We start from the raw sequence: 24,425 nt of genomic DNA on the forward strand, positions 1-24,425 counted from the left end.
GATGGATGAACTCACACACCCAGACAGAGACTTTCACAGCCACTCTCATCCCCAAATACACCCTCTCACACCCAGAGAGACAGGCTGCAGCCAACTCTCGCAGCTCACGACCAAAGGGCTGTGCACAGTGTATGGCTGGGGGTTAGATGGGTTGGCCGCAGAGTCTGGCTGCAGGCCAGGTCTTGCGAGCAACCCCTGCCTCACACAGGTGAAGGCCATGCATGGTGCAAGGTTGGGTGCTTATAGGGGGTTGACATCAGGGCCTGACCCCAGGCCAGGCCCCGTTCCCAACTGCTGCCATGTAAAGGCCGAAGGCCATGCACGGCGCTGGTGGGATTAACATATAGTAATGAAAAGTACTATATGTTAAAAAACAACATACAAATTCACTGAAAAAGCAAAGGTTAAAGAGAGGTTATAGTTAGGAGACAGAATTAAAAAAAAAAAAAAATTCACTGAAAAATAAAATGTTACAGGGACGTTACAGTTAGGCACATTTTGAATGTACAAAACCACAGAATTTCACCTGTAATAGTAAGAGTTGTCTTAAGTAACTATAACTCAAGCCCTAAGGTAACTATAACATGCGCCCTCGCCATGCACTGCTAATTACCCCACAAATTACAGCACTCATGCCATCTTTGATAACATCACTGATAATATCACTGTAATATTTGCAGTAAAATGTTTTATGAAAAGCTGTGCATGACAGGGGCACAAGTTATAGTTACCTTAGGGTACGAATTATAGGTACTTGAGATAACTCTAGCTATAACAGGTGAATTTCTATGGTTTTGTACATTTAAAAGGTGAGCCTAACTATAACGTGTATATATATATATATATATATATATACACACACACATATATATATATATAAAGATTTTATATATATATATATACACACACACATATATACACACACATATATAATTATTGTTACTATTTATTTTTTAGCATACTGCGTATATCTGCAAAGCATAAATAAAACAAGCATAGGCAAAGCCAAAAGGTCACGCTCTGGAACCTATTGGCTTTGCCAATGGCATTTAGCCTTGCTCTACAGCAGCCTGATGCTGTGAAGCATGGCAAAAATAATAATAATAAAACAAAACGGATGAAATGGTCTCATCACTATGATGGTGCATGGATATGTGGCTCTAAAATGACACAAACATTTTTTTTAATTTACAAGAAGAGTTTTCTTTTTTGAAGTGTGGATGGAGGGGGAGCACATTCCCAGTACATTACCACCTTACAATTCTGCCTGTAATGATACATCACATACACTGTGCCAAATGAAGTGAAATACAATTTCATCTGGTGCTAGACAAGTGTAGGAGATAATGTGTTTCTAGTTACTTGATTGACTCAAGACAATGTGATTATGCAGGTGAATGTATTCAGATCGCTGCATGAAACAAAAGATCCTACTTTACGCCCACATCTGTTGTTGCTCACAGACCACACAGTTCTATTCAATCAGGACCACAAGATAAGGGGCCACTTTATTCACCAACCTTCATAAATACTGATGATGTGGGGATGGCTGAGGGACGACATGATCTCAATCTCCCGTCTGATGTGCACCATATCTTGTTCATCCCTGATCTTGTCTTTACGGATTGATTTTATGGCAACCTGCAAAAAAATTGGGAAATTAAACATCACTTTCGAGAAATTAACATCAACAATTTCTAGAGTTTTCCAAATAAACAGACAATCACTGCTAACAGTGGGGCCATGGTGGAAGAACTAGATATTCTGCAACTTGATTTCAATGTTTAACAAACAAGTTAGATTCTGATATGTGGCAACATCACTTATTGAGGGCTGCAACAATCATGCGATCCTATATTTTACAGCACAACCACAGCCGTACTGTGACACAGTTACCGCGACAGCTTTCAGCCACAATATCATCTATAGGATCCAGGTGACCACGGGAATCGTAAATCTGCACATTTTGAAGTGTTATTGCTCATGAATTCAGATTTATATTTTTCCCTTATTCACAACTCAGCAACAGTACACCTGGAAACCCGGCAAGTCGCAGCTATTTGGGTATAGTGTTTTATGAGCCATGGGACTTTGCAAAGGCTGATCTTACCATAATGTGCAATTATCTGCACTGTGGCAGCCCGACGTGCAGATGTGTTATATTCTATGTGCCATCACAATATTCATAATAAAAGACTGTCCCATTCCACCTCGCGTGTAATGGTATGGTCACCCTCAGAAATTTGTGAACCAGGAGCTCTGTGTGAAAGTTGGAGGGGTTGGGCTGCTATGAAAAGAACTTGTAGAGCCTGTGAAGACCTGGCCCTGTATTTATCTACTTGAAATAAGTCTGTCTTTCAAAAGGCTCACATTAAGGTCTTTCACAACACCGAATCCCTAAGCTGCACCGAGGACAGCAATCACTTCGCCACCGCTGACTGCTTCTGTGTTCAAGGATTCGTTTTTCCTTCTCCACCGGGATGAACTTTACCTTTAGAGAAATCCCTTCGCCTCACAAGCCCGCAAGGCTTCGAGGCGTTACGCTCTCTTTTCCACCCGAAAAGGGGTATTAACTGGAGTAAAACTCCAGCCCTTTCCTTCGTAGAGTGGGAGGGGAGTCAGAGAAGAGTACATAAATTTCAACAAACTCACAAGTCTGAGGACGTTCACGAACTGTTGAGGCAACCCACACCATCAACCACCCACTCCCTGCCCACTGCATGGGCTTTACTAATGCGTAATTATATGCAGCTGTGCTCCACAGCTACAAAGTAGCAAATGCCAGGTACCCCTTTGTGGTATCTGCAGGAGTGAATGGAGCCATATTCACCCATAAAAGTAGCTTTATACCCACAAATGGCTTCGTGAATAGATCCTTCAGTGGATTTGCAATGCTTTGACAAAGGGGTCAAACTGGAAAGGGGGAAGCAAAGATGCCTTCTAGTCTTATTTTTACCCCATGTCCAAGAGTGGTCAAACTGCAGAAATCATCTCAGTAAATACGGGTTGTGTCACTGTCCAGTGAACTGTGTCACTGCTGGACTTAAGGGGAGACAGAACGCTTTAGGTTTAAACAAAGGAACAGAGATGATAACGGGTGAAGTATTTACACAAAAACTACATCATCTTATATAGCTTTGCCAAGTCAATCAATTACAAACTGCTGCAAGCGGTCTGCATTTGCGGTATCTCTGTCCTAGCCTGGACCCTGGCCACCAGCATTTACCCACCTACCCCAACAAACACGGCTAATTCAACAAGAGGTAAATGTGTGCCCTTGCACTACTAGTCCAAAAAAAAAAAATTAGTTTAACATCACATCTTATTTTTCTGCTTTCCAGAAACTAGTCAGCTGCCACTGCCCACAGTTCACGCATGTGGGCAAACTGCACATTTCTTAAACTGGTTCACCAAACACAGAGTGCAACCACATGTAGCAGGTGTTTGATAAAAATGGCCGTCAAATAAGAACTGAGCCAATAAGCGGTCCCTGAAAAATATCCCCGATGGGTCCAGCAAACGCGAAATGCAAACAAAAGTAGTCATTTTTTATCCTCTCCACACCAGTCAACAAAACTCATGGTAAGTGTTTGGTGGCGTCCCAAACCAAGCATTAACACAGACTGTCATAGGCTGTGCTCCACAGCAAGAACCAGCCGAAAAACCTACCTACAAAAAGGAACATATCGTTACTATTCAAAGTTATATATTTTTAAACAACTTTTCTCTTAAAAGGACAATTTAAATTTACCCTTAAATCCAATTCCACTATTCAGGAGATCAACAATAGACAGAAAGTTGCAGACTGCCTACAAAACAATGTATTGCATTCCCTGTTTCACATCAGTCCTGCTGGTTTCAGTAATAGCCCTCCCTAATTGAATGGCATTAGAACTCACCCGTCATAAATAATTATTCCACAGACAACTTCTGCCACGGGGCGGCTTCGGTTTCATTAGCTGACTTGGTGTGAGAATATTATCCGAGTGCATTCGAAGTTGCTATCAGTGGATCACTGTGTGTCTCCTCTCAGGCTGCGGACTAAATTGTACACAAGTCTGTCCCCCCAGTCGCCTTTTTCACAGTCATCTCTGTGCTAGCTTGCAGCGGTTAATTCTAGAAATAAAACATCGGCTGCTCCCTTCAACTTGCCAATCTTCTTCTTACCACGCTTACATACAACGAACCAAAGCCGATTGGCGCACAAAGTTCTGTTTTTAAATAGTTCATGTTTCACAACCCGCACTCTTCACAAAGCACAGCGCAATCAAGCAAACATAGCAAGGTCTACCTAGCTGGATCTGAAAGCTGTAGTAGCTGTATTGGTTTTAAGGAGTGCATTTTTAAAAAACAAAATGAAGCAGTGTTTGAGAGAAGGTGGTACATTGTGCCGTGGAGGAGTGACAAGCACTGGCAAAGCCAATACGCCTTGCATAGGAGACCTATTCGTTTTGTCAGTGCCTTTTAAGCCATGCTGTGCATTCTGACTAAATAAAAGAAATGTGAAGACGTGGCCACTTTCATTTTGTAGGCAAGCACATGCATTCAGCATGCGAAGATGGATCGGTAAATAAAAAAAACAAATGAACAGTGGATTGGCGAGTTGCGGGTTGGGAAGGGGCTGAGAAGAGAAGAACCAGGGGGTGAAAAAAACAGAGCATGAGGGGGGAAAGCAACTAGGCAGGTGGAGGGTGAAGCGACGAGACAGGCGAGCAGGGCAGAAGTAACAAGAAGACACTAACTCAGCTTTTTACATAATGAAAGTTTTTAAATCCCCTCTTGTTGAATAATACCTGTTCCTCAAACACTTAAACCACTTATTCCTCGCTTGATTCACAACCATAATTCCAATTTACATCAACCTGCTCCTGCATGGAGCTAAGATTCCTATCTCAACCTCTGCCCAGCATACTATAGTAGGCTTGCAAGGTTGTATGATGGAACCACGCATGCGGCAATCACGCATGCCTGAAGAACGCAGTCAGAACAACGACCACGTTGTTTCCACACATGCCTTTAGAAAGATTTTTCAATGTGAAGGCATGCCTAGTAAAGGCATGTGTGGAAACGGCATGCATGATTGTCGCATGCCACCCACCACCCTAAAAACAGAAGTACCCTGACCCCCCACTCTTAAAAGCTACCCTGATACCCCCACCCACCCTGAGCCCTAAAACTGACCCCCAGCCCCAAAAATAAAACTACCCAATCCCTATAAACAAAATTACCCCGACCCCACACCCGCCCCTAAAAACCCAACCCCCTACCTGCCCCAAATACAAAATTACCCCAACACCCCACCCCGCCCCTAAAAACCTGACCCCCTCCACCCGCCCTAAATACAAAATTACTCTGAATCCTCCCACCCCCAATAACCCACACCCCACCCACCCTAAATACAAAATCACCCCCACTCCCCACCCCGCCCCCTAAAATTCCGACCCCCCCACCTGCTCTGAATACAAAATTACCCCAACCCCGACCACTGCCCCTAAAACCCCACTTCACCCGCCCTAAAAACATAATTAACCCAACCCCCCAAATACAAAATGACCCTGACCCCCACCCGGCCCCTAAAAACTCGAAATAAAATACAAAATTATTCCAACCCCCACCCCTAATAACCTGACTCCCAACCCTAAAAACAAAATAACCCTTACCCCCCACCCTCGCCCTAGAAACCATAGTACCGACCCCCCACCCCCGCTCCTTAAAAATAAAAAAAAATAACATAACCACCCCCCACCCCTTCACCGCCTGCCCCATCCCTAAAAACTACCCCAACCCTGCCCCAGCCCTACTTACCTGATTGTGTCCTATCCTGATGTATCTTCCTTTTTCTCTGCCTTAACCACGCATGTGCGTAGTTCAGCACATGCGTGGTTAAGGCAGAGAAAAAGGCCAGGGTTGTTCAGCCAAGCGTTGTTTCGCTTGCGTGAACAACGCAGGCGTGGTTCTGGATGCGTTGTTCTGGATCTTTCCCAGCTTGCAACATTGAAAAGCAAACCCCTCTCATCAGCCAGTGCTTTAAAATGCCCTTACAAAGAAGCCCAAAGAGGTTTTCCTGTACTCTTGTGCAAGTTACGACTGCGAGGTAGAGTCAAATGGTGTTCCTCTGCCTTCTCTACCAGCTTTTTTGAACCACCAGCTTCGATAATGTACCCTCCCCAATTTTTTCACAACAGTCCACCTTTTTACATCCAAGAAAAAAAACGTACTTTCCAATGTCTCTGTCCTCGTGCTGTAGTAATGTACTAAGACTGCTCCTCCTGACTTTGCCCCATCTACTCTAGGCGCATAGCTGGTGCTTCAGGTATGCTTTTCACACCATCCTACAATTTTTTTCCCCGGATTGAAACCATTTTAACTGTACTCAGACCTCTTTATGGTTCACCAACAGATAATTACAGACCCCTAGTAATGAAGAAGACCAAAGCACACAAGTCAAGACAAGTGGACATACCTATCGAAGACCCCAATGTTTCACCATTTTAGGGAGAAGTTTATGAACTCTGTATACAAATCTGCTTTCCTTCTCTCTTTCAGAGGCGCCCTTCCTGGACTGACTTAAAAGTGAATTTTCACTATCAACTGAGATCCTTTAAAACGACCTCAAAACCCATTGTTTTCCTTTCTATTGCGTCTTTTACATTTTTGAGTCCATAACACCTTCCATATATTAACTCCTAACTGAAACGCACAAATTACTGTGTCACAAGAGTATATCACGTCTGCTTCTATTTATCACGGTGATGGGGTGTTTTCACAGGCACCACCTATTGAATAGCTATACTTGACTTTATCCTTTCATATACATTTTATTTTGCTTTCATGATGAAAACACATTATAGGTTGAAATAAAATTGTTAACATTTTACAACTTTTTGCTATTTTTCCAAATTTAGCTATGACAATTCTTATGTCTATTCTTACTAGTGTTCCTCATAAGAAAAACTTGGAGGCAAATATACTAACATTTTGTGCTGGGTTCGTGTCACAAAAGTGACGCAACCAGCACAAAATGTTTTTCTTTTATTATTCATTTGTTTTGCACTGGAAAGTTGTCTTGAAGTTATGGAAGTAAGCGCTTTGTGCGGCTCAGTTTTACTTTGTGTGGGATGAGGGTTGCTTACATAGGTGGTACACAGCAGTCTCATGCAAACATTAATGGATTCTGACAAGAGCCCTATCTATTAAAAATAGTAGACAGTGTTTTATGCCAAAAATAACACTTTTTTGAGAGAAACATTAACTTGGTGAAATGCTTTAAATTCTCCAAACATTCCCAACTTTGCATGAGTGCTACACTGCACAGCACACATTCAAAGTGGGAAACGTTTTAAACTTTCTCTAGGCATAGTATTTAGTAGTGGAAGGATTCCCTTCCAGTAAAAAAACCTATGATAGAAATCACGTACAAGCCCTTGCTCTACGGAACAACGGTGTGTGCATGGTGATAGGCACCTTAATTGTGCAGCAGCGCTAAGGAGAGAGCAGGGCAGTGCCATGTTTACTACAGCTGGCATTCTCCCTCTCGCCCTTTCTCACAATGCAGCACAGCAACTTTGGTTGGTGCACTGCATTGCATGACATCTTTGTATATCTGCTCCCTGGGGTCACGTTGATGGTTACAGGTGTTTTTACCGGATTACAGTTGTTGAAGAACCTGGTATAAACTAAACATAGTCCAAAGTAGATGAGGACTGGATTCAGCGGGATCAAGATTCTGGGAGATGGTGCAGGTTTCCAAGAGATGACAAAAGGATTCCAGGAGATGGAGCAGGAACCACAGGAAACTAGGAGCAAGCAACCAGGAGGTAAAACCCACAGTCTAGAACATTTTCGTTGTTTGGTACTAAGAGATCTAGCGCTTTTTATTGGATAAAAAAGAAGGAGGTGAAAGAGGGATCAGTAAGTGACTTACAGGAAGTAGTAATAGTATAATAGGTCGGAATGTGACAACATTACAGGCTGAATAATTGATCATAATGGTTTTGAAGGAACCAAATATGTCACTTCCATAAAAAGTTTAAATAGGATCCTTTTTGTTACATGAAGCTTTTACAGATGCAAGCTGAAAAAGAAATTCAGAGGCAGTGTTGAAAACTGTGTTACACGTTACAGGTAGTAGAACATCTAATGTGGTGTTTATCATCCACAGAGTTGGAAGAATGTTCAGAGAGTGCCACGAGTGGCTTAAGCCAAGGCCAGGGAGACAGCTCCAATTTGCAGACGGAGTGAGATCCAGATTGACTGCACAGCATACCAACACCTCATATGGGGCCATATGTACGAACACTTTTTCCCACAGACACAGAAGGGGTAAACGCCTTTGCTACATCTGGCCCATGATTCCTTCAAAATTACATTAAATGAAACACAAAACAAAGGCACCTGTTACAATTATTGCTGTGACCATAAGCAGTTCAGTTATCGCCAGCTCCAGAACCCGCCCTCAAAAGGCAACAAACAGCACGCATGACTGCAGAAAGGCACTAGGTACAGAAGGGCTAAAAACTGGTGCAAATGGAATAAAAGTGGAGCTCTCAGTAGAGGCAAGCTGCCTCCTGCTGTTGCTGCTCCATCATCTAGACGGCTTATCTACTTTTCCAAACTGTATGTTTTGAAAATCAATTCTTGATATGCGTCTTCGTGTTAGATTACAGTTATCTGAAAAGATAACCTATACCTGCACCCTTGTTGCTCCACGTTACTGATTGTGAAGTACATGACTGTGGGTGTGCCAGCCTCTTTCAAGATTACAGAAGTGCTAGTAGGTCAGTCCTTCTGGCTCTTCACAAGTAGCACGTCCATTTACTCATGGTATGGCTGCTGCTCTAGGGGCAGTGCTGGCATTCAATGAATGCCATGTGGCTGGAAGTCAGCATTACCTTGCTACAGTTTTGTAGAATGATTGTCGATCCTTGAGTGGGACAACCGGGAAGTATGTTTGCATGCCACGTTAAGAAAAAGCAGAAGTGGAACTAATGAACTAGAAGGATGAAAGGCAGCACTAACCCATACAATAAGGGGAGACATGAAAGCAGTAATACCATATGGACGGAACAAAATGTTAAATTGGAAGGCGCATTCTGTATAATATTATGTCAGACTGTGCTTGGGAATCGGAAGAGGGATCACTTACAGCACTTGATTACACCCTTAACGTTCCACATCTAACATGCAGACGGGTGTTTTCTGGGTATATTTTTTTTCCTACTCTGTGCTCAAAGGACAGTCCAAGTTTCTCGTACACTGGTGCTTCACAAAGCACAGCCGTGAAACACAATGGCTACACTAACTGCTGACTCCCGACACAATTCATTTTCATAACACTTGCATGATGTGATATCTCTGTAATTATTGGCATACACAGCATCTGTGTTGGACTCAGCGATGATGTACATTACGTGTACAAAACAACAAGGTCACATCTGTTTCCAAGATTCCCGACACATCAAGGTTTTCCGGGCCAAAAAAGCAACGAGGACCCCATCTCCGATAGGTTGGCTGTAAATTTTATTCAGTGCTCTCATGTTTGTGAATCTTACCACTACAGGGCAGCGTCCGACACGGGGCTGGCTCATCCTGTAGGATTATAGTCTACATTTGTATTAAATAATTGGCAATTGAATATTTGCTAAAAAATACCACAAAACAATTGTTAACGAATCTCTTCTTGAATCAGGCCATAGTTACACTGACATTTTAAACAGCAGTCAAAAAGATGGGAAGCATAGCTGGCCCAAAAGAAGGCAAGATTACAAAACCTTCAATTTGTTATAAATATTTACTCTTCTTTGAATTAGGAAATAGTTGGGTAAATTTGATTAGTATTTACTCTTCAGTGTTTGAACCCTATATATTGGTTTGCAAAAGACTAGACGGAAAATATGTTAATGAGTGAAAGAACGACTGGAACATTTGTACACATTGTACAACTGTACATTAGAGGATAATTGCAGATCTCAACCATGGTTCAATTTTTCATTTAAAGTTTGGGTGGTCACTGTCTGTTGATGCTACAATGATCCCACGTGGCCGGGCAGGTAGGTGTGGCACAAAATGATGAGATGAAACAATGGCCAACAAGGGCAGAATCCCAGTGTCATGCAAGATAAACACAATGAATAGTGCTAAAAACAAATTCTGGCTAGCTAGATCTTTCAGTATAGAGCAAGCGCAACCCTAGGCATTTCCAGAGAAGGGTCTTTTTAGATGCTGGCAATGACTACCCGCTCCAAAACATAATCTTAGATCAACAGGAGTAGTAGGGAAACATAGAATGGGCATAAGAGGAATGGGCATGTACTGTGGAAGGAGAAGCTGGATCCCCTGGCTGTTGTAAAACAGCCATCTCAGATCTATGACAACTTCAGCTATGGTCATGTGAAAACTAGGGTGAATTTAATACTTAGCTAAAAAGCCAAGAACTGAGTGCGGAATTCCTTAATAAGAAAAAATAACCAGAGACCTATCCCGAAATTAGCTCTTGAAATTATCTGAATTTAGTTATGGATACAAATATTGCAACATGAGGTACATTTTGGGATAAATAAACCATGCAGGTTCAGTGAGAAATACCATCTTATTGAAACAATTTATCTAAACATAAGATCTCTGCTGAACCGGGCATTGTGAACCTCTACTGTGTGTTCTGTTCTGGAATATGATTTATGTGCTACAAGTTCTAACTGGGTTGCTGTACAGGTATTATCAATGATAACCTTTAAGACTCAGAATGAGAGCAGGGTTTGAGTGGCAATTCATACCACCAGATAATTGAGTGATACGCATAACGAACACCTTCGATTCATAAATAATAATGAGCTTTATGCTGGCCTGCCCACCACACAGCTCAGTTGGTGAAACACTCAACAGGACTTCATGGAGACGCTCTGAATGATATTGTTCTATCAAACACAAAGGCCTTGCTTCTGGCTAATATTTGTGTAATATTTGTATAGTGCTTAGAAAAAGTTCACTGACAAGTAGACCTACATAAAACAACAGCTCATTTAGTCCATGCACTCTTAGTTATGAGATATGTATTTCCCGGTAAGGCCAGACTTTCTCATTCAGATGTTAACACACAATCGTGTGCTGTGAGAACCTATGCATGGGCAAACTCTAGATTAATGGGGAGGGATTTAGAAAAAACACAAATTTGGTGCAAACACCCTGTAATGAGTGAAGAGACTTCTGGAGAGTCCTTAAACCACAGCTCACACCCCCTTGTAGAATCAGACAGTTGATGTACGAGGACAGAGGCACATCTTTGGCACCACGTAAAGGGAGGGACTCTCCCCCATCCTAAAAAAAAGTATGTATTGGAATGCGCAATGGATTATATGTTTGATAACGTTAATGTATTACACCTTTTGTTTATAATAATGTCTTTAATGTCGTAGGAAAGGTTAAGATTGAAAACGCCTAATAATTCTTGTGAAAAGCTGCACTGCATGTGAACGTTTAAACAATGATTTGCAATGTCGAAATGCATTTCAGCTTCCCCTGTGACTGCGAGATTAACACTCTCAAAACGACAATGCATTTGCTTCGGATTCCTGATTCACTTCACACTGAAAGAAATCTGTGCAATCCCCATGCCTGTCTTTCAGCAACAGGATAATAGAGGCAGAATCTGCATCCAGCTCGAGCCAGGAGAACAGAACGCAGACAATCCCCATGGACAATTCAATTCCACGCTGCGTTGAGCACGAGCCCAAAACACGAATTCCAAGTGGCTGTGAAAGAGCGCGCACGTGCGCACAGGCTCACAGGGGAAAACCAGCGAGAAACATGGTAGTCAGAGGTCAGGAGAAAGGTCAGGTCAAAGGCTAATCAAGAGCGGCCCCTATACAAGAACTGGCCAATACCTTTCTGATTGATAGGACTACTGGGGTTCCTTTAAATTTCTTTCTAGGGCAAAAGCCAATTAAAATATCACTAACGGCTGCTCCCCTTTCAGACATCATAGCTATCCCAATTAGCACCACTGCGACTGCGCAGACAAGACACAATTAGTGATACACTGAGTCCTACCCGTAGCCCACGAAAACTTTCCCACTGTATTGGACAATGAAGGTGAAAGCTTAAGCACGTTTTGCCCATTAATTAGGTCCCAGGCGAAATGTTTGTAACTAATGAGATCCCTGCAGTCAGTGTGCTTGTTTATTTGTGCCATGGAATGAAACCATTGCTGTTCAAGAGCATAGGAACCAAAATACATAAACATGATTGAATTGCAGTGCATTATTACAACACGTACTACCCCTATGGTGGGGCTGAAGCGCTTGCCTAGAGGAGTAGCACGTTACACTGTGTATTGTGTGCGGCTGGAAATTGTTTTTGTTTCTATGTGAGAAGTGTTTCCATGTTGTCTGATGACCACAGAGGTGCGAGTATCGTGTTATGGGATGCAACAGGTAGCAGCATGTTAGATGATTGAAGAGTAAGAGACAAATGCACAGTTTTATGGTTTTGAATAGCCCTGCAGGTCCCATTATGGTATTTCATATGGTATACTCTGCTTAGCTGGTTACTGCACTGGAGTGTCCAATCATCAATTTTGTGTATAGTCATGGCTCGGCATGGTTGGAGGGAAAGAGAAGTGGAGAGATCTGTTGGGATGGACATTTTTGCTGTGAGCAGCAAGCGCACCGCAGATCAATGGAATATATTTTGCCTGCTTTACAAAATGCACGCTAATTTGTTAGAACATTGCAAAGTCTGGAATGTGAATTGGGTTTATAGATCAGGTTAGATCCTTCGCCAAAGATTTTCCATAACTGTAGAACTCCAATAACACATTTTTGAGAACAGGCTAGGATTGGCCTCCAAATACAAATGTGATAACATTAGTGGATAGATATTGGTGTAATGTTAAGTTGCTTTATATTTGCATAACGCACTTCTGCATTTTGTTATGGCTTGGTGTGGCTATTAGACTTTACAACAAACATCTATGTGGTGGATCAGGTAGAACTGAAGTCATTGTATATATATTAACTTTACGCTAATGAAAAGTACACACATAGAATATCCATTCCCTCAACCAATATTTCAAAAATTAAATCAAGTCCTGGACCACCTAAAGAATGTGCAACTGAGGTTGAGAACACATTTCTACGATCAACAGACAGAACAACTGACATTGGCAATAGCTACATATTAATTAAATGTCCCCCTTGAAGCATTCCACACAACTCTCAATTATTTAAAAGGTCTCTCATGAAGCCAGCTCTCTTCCATTCTCTAACATACCCAAACACATTTGTAACTTAAAAGCTACTTCCGTCCAAAAGAAATTGACTTTTGGTCATCGTTAATACATTCTGAACCGTTTCACCTTTATTTGATCCTTTCTAAGATTTGGTGTAACTGTGTTACGTATTTTTCTAGGCTTGAAAGTCTACAATTAGGACCATTAGCTCTACGATTCCAAAGATCTGATATGGAAAAATATGCTTATATTGGTTGGCTAAAAGTCTTCCATCTCACAAACTCGCAGTGGTGATTCCTGGAAGAGGAAGTATCCCTCAGCCATCATTCAGTTTGAGAGTCAGATACTGCTATTTCAAGATGTTTTGAGGGGTATGGTCCAGGAATCATAGACCAAGGAAATGGGGATACAAACAAAATCCTCAGAAAAACATCAGTAAGGAGAGTGAGGTTTGTGAAACCAGTCTTGGTTCGTAAAACTCTTCAGGAGTCATGAACAATTGCATGGGTCATGTCTTTAACCAAATATGATCCAACAACCACAGACCATGATCACATACGTTTAACACACCACTTAAGATGGAACATAAATCACCACTACATTTCTAGCTGTTGCCATGACAGCCTGGGCAAAAAAAAGCTGAAAACTGGTTCAAGAAGCAGCCGATTCAATAAAATGATCACAGTCAGTCATTGCTCAATACCTTCTAGACTTCAGTTCACAATTGTTTCAAAAGTCCACAGAAAATATCAATTAAAATGAATCACCCAAAAAAAGTTTGTTAGGGTATTTTATGGTTCAGGAATACAAACTAACAGCTACTACAATTGGGCAATTATTAAGCATCAGAGAAACTTTTAAGGGTCTAGGGTCAAACTGCACCTGAAATAAGCACTGAGGTGAGCCAACATAAGCGATTTTCAGTTTTTACATCTCAGCCATAACATCCCTAATGTTACCTTTTCAGTGCAGAGAGAGAATGACTCACTTGTAAAATGTGTTATGCAAACATTCCAGTATGGTTTTTATGGTAAAACCAAACCATTATTAGGCATGAAGGTCTACAACGTATTATGCGGGAAACACAGATTATCCGACAAATGGAACAGTTCTCTATTTTAAATGCTGCTATTCCTGCTGATCTAGAAGTTTTATTCTATTTCACTGATAATCAGATTAATTTTAGATCAAGATGTTCTAATAGCAGTTACTGTTAAACTGCAGCTTGCTGCTACAAAGTATCTTATTGTTTCCCTTTACATCTGTGCTTGTACATGGTATCCAAATCTGAACGATCACACACTGGGAAGGTTCAATTTTCTCCTTCGACAAGCAGCCGCAATGTAATATTACACATCACTAATGTCACATGATCTACTTTATCAGAAGACTAACTAAAGCCTAATTCTCTCCTCTACATTTCATACCCAAGAAATGAAGTTAACATGGTAAAACAATCAATATTTAGTTCCTCAAAAAAAAAAAAATACTTCTAACAGGGATGTGGAATTCCTATCGCCGGACGCCCGGGACATCCTGTTTGGGGTCAAGGGCAACAAGTTTTTATGTTTACTTTGTCCTTGGGACAAGTAGGCCCAACCCTCTGCAGCACAAACCCTTTGGCTGCCTGTTTACAGAGAGTGAAACTCTCTGCAGTTGAGGTAATGTGTTTCCAAAAGACAATGCTGTTCGAACTTGTATTTATGGTTCATTATTTGAAAGCCTTCATTATTAGGGTAAGTGCTGTAAATAAATGTTTTAAGGTCACACTTCACTACTGACGTTGGTTCCAGTACAAAAAAAACAAACGTGTATACACATTTTTGAAAAGTTTAGGCTATGAGGCTAAGTATAATGCTCCCAGAATGCTCTCTGATTAGATGCAAATGAAGTGTCATTTAGTAAAATGTGTTGATGCATGCTAGTATTTCCCAAAAATATTTCTAATGGAAAATCAGTGTAACCATTTTCAACACGATTATGGGAAGCATGAAAATAAACAAACACTGACAAAGCCAACTGATCTGACATTTTTATAAGTCTTTTAGTTTCATCAATGCGTGTCTTATTTTGACATGGCTTTTGTAACACTTTATTGTTGTGGGAGCTACCAGGCCCTCAACATTGTAACAAACACTGGCAAAAAAAAACCCAAAAGTTTTTGAACTAAAAGCACACGTTGCCACCAGTGGCATAACAAAGGCCCCGCAGCCGCCCTCCAGGGGGCCCCTTCGGCACAGCACCTGCCCTAAGTGAGTCTGGAGAGGGGGCTCCTCCATGTTCTTTGCAAAGGGGCACCCTCCAGTTTCGTTACGTCACTGATTGCCACTGTAGTTCCTGACACTGAACAAAACTACTTTGTGTGCCAATATGCTCCGTGTGGAAGAGCAGAATGCGATCACTCACAGTAAAGCCAGCCGAAAGAGAGAGAAATAGAAGTTTAATAAAAACAAAATGTCTTTGTTAACACTAGACCTAATTAGGGACCAAGACCCACATGTAGGTAGCATTTTGCAAAAAGCACATTGTGATGCACAAACCCAGTTTTGCGATTCGGTAACCTGGTTACTGAATCGCAAAACGGGTTTGCGACTCGCAATTAGGAAGGGGTGTTCCCTTCCTAATTGCGACTCGCAGTGCAATGTAGGATTGTTTTGTGACCGTGAACGCGGGCGCAAACCAATCGCAGTTTGCACCCATTTCAAATTGGTGCTAGCACTTTCGCAAAACCATTGTGAATGTCACTGTAAACATTTTTTTACACTGCCTGCTCTGAAAACGTAAAATTTTTCGTTTTTGTAATGCATCTCGTTTTCCTTTAAGGAAAACGGGCTGCATTACAAAAAAAAATGCTTTATTGAAAAGCAGTCACAGACATGGTGGTCTGCTGTCTCCAGCAGGCCACCATCCCTGTGAGGGCCACCATTCGCAAGGGGGTCGCAAATTGCGACCCACCTCATGATTATTCATGAGGTGGGCATTTGCGAAGCCCTTGCGAATCACAGATGGTCAGTGGGACACCATCCTACATTCGGATTTGCGACTCGCAAATTGCGAGACGCTCTGACTCGCAATTTGCGGGTCGCAAATCTGAACCAACCTACATGTGGCCCCAAATTCTTAAAGAAAGTCACAAAAGTGCACCCATGGTATATGTCGTACCCCTATAAAATATTTGTGAACTGTATTTTAGCATGGGTAAATACGATGTGTAGATTTGCTCATGTGAAAATCTATTGAGCATTTGCAAGTTCATTTTCCCTCCAGCCACTTTCTTCCCAACCCTGGAAGAAGTTCTAATTCTGCCATTGTCAGGAGTAAATGTCCAACCTTTCTTATTATGGGAAAATATTAGAGAGAAGCTGATGAAAATCTTTAAAACATGCAGGTTAGTAGGTTTGCAGACTCAAAGGCATTCCAGCCCTGGAACTATTGCTTACTGCTTCCTCCAGCCCCAGTATGCAGAAAGGTGGCAAAATAAGGAAATTGCTACAGTAGGGATTGAAACTGCAAGCCCTACTATGGTAGTAGCCCTGGCATAATCAGAGAGGCTATTATCAGAGCTCTTACATAATGAGATTGCTGCCATAATTTGTCGCCACACTACATGGCACCAAAGGGACAAGTAGATCTTTTTACAGGACAAGTAGATTTGAGAAGCAACCTGTCCCCTGGACAAGTAGATATTTTAATCAATTCCACACCCCTGCTTCTATCGGCTTCCCTTGTGCATTATAAAGCTATCATGGATACAACTATTCTCGGTAACCTCAGGAAAACATTATTTTTTATTTGTTACTAAAACCACAGTACCAACGGTACCCTTGTACAGCACTTAAGGGGTTATAATTTTAAATCTCTAATACTGACATTGACGTTGACCTTTGACTGATAAATATAAGGTCAATTATTTATAAGATGTGAACATTTAAATTAGCTTTTTTGACCATTGCATATATAAAGTCCCACTAGTTTCACATAAAAAAGCTGTAAACGAGTGTCACTTGATTTCATGATATGAACGAGAACAGGTCTGAAGGAGGGCACTTTGTCATGGAATCCTTGAGATGTCCAGAGAACCTATATGTGAAAATGTCATATAGCGTTCTTTCACAGTCTACAACTATAAAACAATTATAATTGTAGTAAAATGTAGTTTGTTCTGCTATTTCATTATTCTTTCTCATTTCATTATTCTTTCTCAAAAAACACCCAAAGTAAATGTTTCTAAAATACCTTTCATGTCATATTCCTATTATTCTTTACTTGATTTTTCTGGCGCTTCTGTTTTCAAACATGCTATGCCAAAACATCGGATGTCCCTCAAACCTTTTATTAAAAGCTCTCAATATTTATAAATGCACAGCCAGTGAAATGTTGCATTAATTGTTTTCTGTCAGGTTCACTTATAAGACGTTTGGCAGATTTCAATGGTAAATTCGTGTGTCTGCGCACAAGTTTGTCTTCCAAAAGTCACAGTACACAAGGACCAAAAGATCATTTTTTCAACGTAGCTTAATTTAAAATATCTTCCACCTTGAGAAGACCTAAAAACGCATTGTTTACGTGGTCAAACACGCATAATTCTGTCCTAAATGTTACCCAGGCTACACAATCCTATGTAAAGCTTAAAGGAATTATTAAGAAATCTTAAATTTAGAAGACATGCAAGTCCTCCAGGCTTCAGCGACAGCAAGTGATTAATTTTATAGCTGGAAGGCAAATAATTGATGACAATGATTTTAACGACAGCTTTTTAAACTACAGTTGTAGATCAATTACTGAGAAATACTTAAGAGCTTATTCCTGAAAGACTTGCTGTAAAAGAGAATAAGAAACAATGAAATTATGTAAAAAGAAATTAAATGAATAAGATTTTTACAGTGCCAACAAATGCCCAGAGACGTCAAGGCGCTCAAAAGGGATGTCCCAGAAAAGAGGTAGGGTTATTCATGGAATGCATTCTTACAGAGCAGCCATCTGGTCTCACTTATGAATTAGGTGAGTAATTACACCCAAACGTCTTCAAAATACACAATGTGTCTTAGCACAGTACATTACTGTGGCTACTTTTTCGTATCGGGAACCTGTCCATCAAAGGAACTAATCAAAATCTCCCTTCCACTACTAAGAGGTGATTCATTGTCCAGCAAGGTGGATTTCAACAAGGTTGAAGAGCTCCTAAACCAGATCAGATCAATGAGGTGTTGGGGTGCTTTTTTTCACAAGTTAAGCATCATTTAGAATATCGGTTTATAAATCAGACAGAAAGTATTGTGTAGCTGAGAAACAGTGCAATACGTATCCACAGAGACAGATAAGAAAAGTGTTAAAGGCTACTAACGTTAATTTTGAAAAGAACATCTAATAATAGTCTACTGCTGACTATTTGTCCATCAGCTATAGCACTTTTCAAGCAATGGTAGAAAAACAGAATTAAAGTGCTTTCTGGTTAACACAGGTCTATTATGTCACGATTATAATGAGTTGTTTGTCATGATGGAGCTTGTAAATGTTTAACTTAAAAACACTCTAATGCCAAAATGTGAAAGCTACTGGAATTTATATTTCGGGAAATGTATTCCTTGCCATAAAGTAGCTGGTGAACGAATCAGATGTGCCTTACAATCCACTCATACTATTACACTATAAGAAACAGGTGATTCACTTGCATTGCAAAGACTGTGAAGTGTCCATTTATTGGAGTACAAGAATACAGTTGCTTGACCATCCTGCAATGGTACCTAAAAGCTAAAGCGCAAGTAGGCCTGGGCAGAACTCGCAGTTTAACTCCGTGGAATTCCACACAGTTCCAGAAAAACTCTGTGAGATTACGCAAAGTTCCGATAGCGGGCAGAATCAGGCATGTTGCGCTGCTTTTTAGCACCAGGAGTTTCTTCCGTGCGGTACAAACCAGGGCAAATGGCACCATGCAGCACACCAGAGTGTGCTGCGTCTTTCTGCCACATGAGTAGATTTTCAATTACAGCAGCAGCGTTCTGAACGCAAATGGTCAGGACCTGCTGCGATGGCCCGCATTGAGAAATATCGCTGGAAGGAGTTCAAGCACCTGAAAATCATGCAGGGGGATGCAAATCTTTGCTCATGCTCAACAACTTAACACTGGTGAGCCATGCACAAGAAAAATCTCCACCATGCAGCGGTTGGTGGAGTTCTGCCGGAACTCTGCACTCCAAGCAAAGAACACAGTGGGCAAAACTCTAAACCTGTAATGGGCAAAGCTGTGAACTTCGCCCACGGAGTGGAATTTTTCCCATACTTCTAAATCAAATGAACAATTCCGCCTGGAGCGGACGCTAGTGTCACATTCAAATGTTGTCCAAGGTCACACTTGAGCTACAAATGTTGCTTGCTGGCACTGTTCGATCTTCCTGTCATGTTGCCTGTGCTGCCCCCATGTTGCTCGGCGAGTCCATTTCTCTCTTCAGTCTATCCTATGTGCCCTATTTTGCTTCGAAATGCCTGTCCCTCTCATCCACACCTTGCCATGTTACACTCCTCTCTCAAGAGAGATGGGAGAAGACATTGTCAGTGTCGAGCTTCCCTCATCCTTTCACACATACATGAAGCACAGCCCTCTGCCCTGGGAAGAGGAGTGGGGCTATACGCAATCCCTTATGTTACTCTATGGTACCGCAGCAAGGAAATGGCATGCTGAAGAAACAATTACAGAGGTCTGCTTGTCTCTAGAGTCTTCTCCATCATTACAGCGCTCCTTTTTCTGCTTCCTGACACTTCCCCCTCACTTTACCAGCCTTTGGCCCAGTGACATTAGAGGCTCCAAGTGCCTCACTTCGAGGACTCCTTCAGGTCAGTTGTGTACTGGCTGTGGAAAACAGTGGTGTCAGTGGAACGTAGCACAGCTGGGCACAAGAAACTGCTGCCCATCAGGGGAAACGAAGAGACTCTCGTGTCACTTCACGTGTTGGCTAAGACATATACAGAGATTTGAAAGATCCGTACGTGTGCCCTGTATGTATGTAGGTATGTATGTGTACTTACACTGGCAATAGGCATTAGCATGTCTCCAACAGTCAATCAACCACAATTTGCAGAGTGCAACTACTCACCCGTACGAGTCTCAAGGCACTGGGGGGGGGGAGGGGGAGGTTGGTCCTCTGTGCTTCAGGCAAAGAGCCCTTTCTTAAGGTACTTCGTGAATGAAGGCAACAATGGGGACTGCTTGAGGTGAAGAGGCAAGGTGTTCCAGCGCCTTGCCACGAGGTAGGCAAAGGATCTTCCTCCAGCCGCGATTTCCCATATGCGGGGTGCGGTGGCTATTGCCAGTTGAGCAGAGCGGAGCGGTTTGGCGGGGGAGTAGAAGGTCGTGGAGAGCCTTGTATGCATGGAGAAGGAGTTTGAAGTTGATTCATTTCTTTACAGGAAGCCAGCGGAGGTTTCTTAGGTGTCTGGTGATGTGTTTGCAGCAGGGGATTTCCAGGATGAGTCCGGCGGAGTCGTTTTGGATGTGCTGTAGTTTCTTCAGGTTTTTCTGGGTGATGCCAGCATAGAGGGTGTTGCCGCAGTCTAGTCTGCTGCTCACCAGGGCATTGGTTACGGTTTTGCGGCAGTCGTTTGGGATCCCTTTGAAGATCTTCCGGAGAAGTCCGAGTGTGTGAAAACAGGAGGATGGGACTGAGTTGATTTTGCAGGTCATAGTGAGTGGTGAATCCAGGATGAAGCTGAGGTTGTGTGTGTGGTTTGTTGGGGTGTGGGGGGGCCAAGGGTAGCAGGCCGTCAGGAGTCATCCCAGGCTGATGCAGAGGGTTCCAGGATGAGTCTCACGTTTTGACAGAGTGGAGTTTGAGGCAACTCTGCTTTATTCAGGTGGCAACAGCTTCCATCCAGTTGTGGAAATTCTTCTGACAGTTGTGGGGTTTTTGGTCAGTGAGATGATCAGCTGAGTGTCATCGGCATAGGAGACGATGCTCAGTCCGTGGTTCCTGATGATGGATGCGAGCGGGCCATGTAAATGTTGAAGAGTGTCAGGCTCAGGGAGGAGCCCTGTAGAACGCTGCTACTGATCTCCATAGGTTCTCACAGGTAAGGCGGGATTCTGACTCTGTGTTCTGCTGGTCAGGAAGGAGCATGTCCATTGTAGGGCCTTTCCGCGGATGCCAGCTGCTTGGAGTCTGGAGCAGAGGGTGTGATGCGAGACCATGCCGAAGGCCGCCAATAGGTCCAGAAGGATGAGGGCGGATGTTTGGCCGCAGTCGAGGAGCAACGGATGCCATCTGTGGCAGTGAGAAGGGTGGTTTTTGTGCCGTGGTTGCTCCAGATACCTGATTAGGCGATGTCCAGGATATTTTTGTCCTCAATGTGTTTGTGGAGCTGTGCGTTGATGGACTTTTCGATGACCTTGGCTGGGAAATGCAGCAGAGAGATGGGGGAGGTACTAAGGTCATGGAACCCTGTTGATAACACTTAGACAAAGTAAAGAAGAATGAAAGATTGGGTTATCACCAACAAGAATTTAATCTTAAACCTTGAGGGTTTCATGCATTGGTTTGCAATAGTAAACCGCAGAGCCATCTTACAAAAGACACAAACCTGCAACCCCCAGGTTACATGATGTGCTGCGCAGCAGGCACATAAACCCTGTAGCTTACTACATAACTTTAAATTTGTGAGTGAGAGAGATTGTTTGCGATTGTGTGTTAGCACACACACTGCAGCCACTTGCCATGAGCTTTGTGGTAGGTTGCCTTGCACGGTTACTGCCCGGGCTGTGCCTATCTTGATGTAGTAAAGTTTATAAAAATATATTCACGATACAAGTACAGAAGCCTGGCATTCCTGGACTAACGCTCAAAGAGAAAAGTGCAGAGCACTGTAAAATGGAGCCGTAACCCTAGGACTTCGGTTTAAAACAGGGAACGCTAAAAGTAACGGCGTTGTTGGGGAGTTCCCTCATGTATGAAAGAAGTGAGAGTAGGTCGCGTTTAGAATGGACCTGTATATTCAAGGTTATAAACTTGTGGAACCAAAAATCAGGTCCTTTCCTTATGTCGCATCCCTAATTTCATATCGCATTTCCACAATATTAATGTGGGTATATTTTGGCAAAAGCCACCACAACACGTTGGCTATTTGCCAGTAGTACAGTTCCCTTGGCATTTTTTCTGACTTCTGGTGAAAATCACTGAATAGCTTGACACAAGGGGCTACACCCTGCAGTTTAGCAATACTCAGACTTGTTAAACGGTGCTATCTAATGAAGAGAGTAGACAATAGGTTTTTGTAGGAGAGGTTGGCTTTGTGTCGCTGGTTTGTTCAGGCCAACTTGTCTAAGAAAGGGGTTCTTAATCTGGCAACTGTACAAGTCAAACAACTCAATTTCCAAATCCACTAATTTGAAAAAATGTTTTGAACAGAGTCTAGATGGCCGCCCACAGGGGTCCATGACACGCCAAGTCACCCCAGGACAAGATATCTGTAGTGCTCCTAAAGCAGAAGGACCGTCTGAGAACTTCTGAGCTGGGGCCAGGCACAAGAGAACATGCTGGTTTCTCCCTCAGAAGTAAGTTTGTGTTTGAAGTATTTTTGTTTCCGGCAACAATTAATGTGAAGCCAAGATGCAGTCAAGCTCCAGAACATTGTTATGAGTAATGAGCGATCCCTGCTGCCAATGTTCTCCAAAATTAATTTAAAAAAAAGTCTCATTTTCTAAAAGTAAATGATTGTTGATGTTGGGTTTAACACGGCCCACAGGTGCGTTTAAAAGACTTCATGTTAAATATTAACAATTGACGTTCTCTTTGTGGCAGATCAATAAAATTATAACGCAAGTAAGCTAAAGTCAACACTGTAGGCAACATGCAGAAGCTAAAGTTCTTTGACTCAAACACAAAAAACATTCAAACAGTAGAAAAGCAGTTTAACTCTTGACTTTCAGGCATGGTGTGTGTTGTGTTCTGCTACACCACATTTGATGAGGCATCTGATAAAGATTCAGGGCCCTTTAGGACGGCAAACTGCCACTCCGGTTTTCCGCCCCCCTGCCCTGTTATGCGTTTTCCGCTGGACCAGCAGGCGGAAACATCGTTTCCACCTGCTGGGACAGCGGAAAACACACCACAACATTGATGCCGGCTCTTAATTGAGCCAGCAGCAATGTTGCGGTGCGTCAGGTGCGAGAGCCCCCATCACACTTTTCACTGCTTGCAGCGCTGCCCTGGCGGATTTAGCTTGCTGGCACCACCAGGCTGTCGACTGGCGGCAAACTGGCAGTGCCGGAAGTCGGACCGTGGCAGCTCCGCCACGGTCATAAAATGGAGGCCGGACCGCTGCTTTGGAGGCGGTACGAACATCATCACGAGTCTGGTGGTCCCAGGACCTCCAGACTCGTTATGAGGCCCTTAGACATGAGTTGGATAATAAAACAAACGTTATATTGTTAACACCATATATGAGGCTCTCCTGTTGTTTTTTGGTCTTGATTAACAAAGTAAAGCAGAGTCATTACAAACTACGGGAGGAGAGGATTTTGGGGGAGGGGAGAAGCCCAATGAGTAATATACTAAGGGCCTGCAACTACCACCATGGAGACCCCAGGAAACATTGTATGGGATCACCCGGCACACCCTCGCAAAGCATCGCAAAGCATCACATGAAGTCTTCACTCTGTGAGGGTGTGCAATGCTTACTATCTGGGATGAGCACACTAACAACATATGCCAGAGCAATAGACGGGGTCACTGGTTGCCTTATACAGCAGTGTGCTCTGATATGCAACAGATGCCGAAAGATTCATGTGTGCCGACTGCACATTAGCATATGCACAGCTTTATATTATGTTGCTCAAGTAGTCATTGGTGTTAAATGTATGTTTAGAGACGCAAAATATAGTTATTACTGAAAATGTCCTTTCCACTCAACCAAATTATTATTTTTCTAAGGCTTTGTGATGCTGCAATGGTGCTCACTTGAAGCAACGTGATGCAAAACAGCACGACGCACTGCATCAACTATAATAAAAGTCTGTAGGAACAGGGCAAAAATGTGTAGCGCCACACAAGTGCCCCAACAACCCCCAGAAAATAACTTCAAGTTTGGATTTTTTCCATGGCAGTCCCATATAATCTCATGGAATGAGTGAGCAGCTTTCACCCCCCATACACATTGCATCTTCTTACAACTCACAGCATCGCAGATCCTGCTATCAAGGAGTCTCTGCTTG

The 24,425-nt window shown here is 42.5% G+C and overlaps 1 protein-coding gene across 1 annotated transcript in view; it reads right to left on the reverse strand.

Annotated features, from left to right (window-relative positions):
• NUAK1 (NUAK family kinase 1) overlaps nucleotides 1-24,425 on the reverse strand; it is a 123,971-nt gene that overhangs the window by 50,963 nt on the left and 48,583 nt on the right. The window contains exon 2 of the mRNA XM_069229513.1: nucleotides 1,521-1,641. Within this exon, the coding sequence (XP_069085614.1) occupies nucleotides 1,521-1,641 (121 nt within the window). The remainder of the gene's footprint in view (nucleotides 1-1,520; nucleotides 1,642-24,425) is intronic.

The sequence above is a fragment of the Pleurodeles waltl genome, chromosome 4_1, assembly GCF_031143425.1.
Source record: "Pleurodeles waltl isolate 20211129_DDA chromosome 4_1, aPleWal1.hap1.20221129, whole genome shotgun sequence".
NCBI classification, from domain to species: domain Eukaryota; kingdom Metazoa; phylum Chordata; class Amphibia; order Caudata; family Salamandridae; genus Pleurodeles; species Pleurodeles waltl.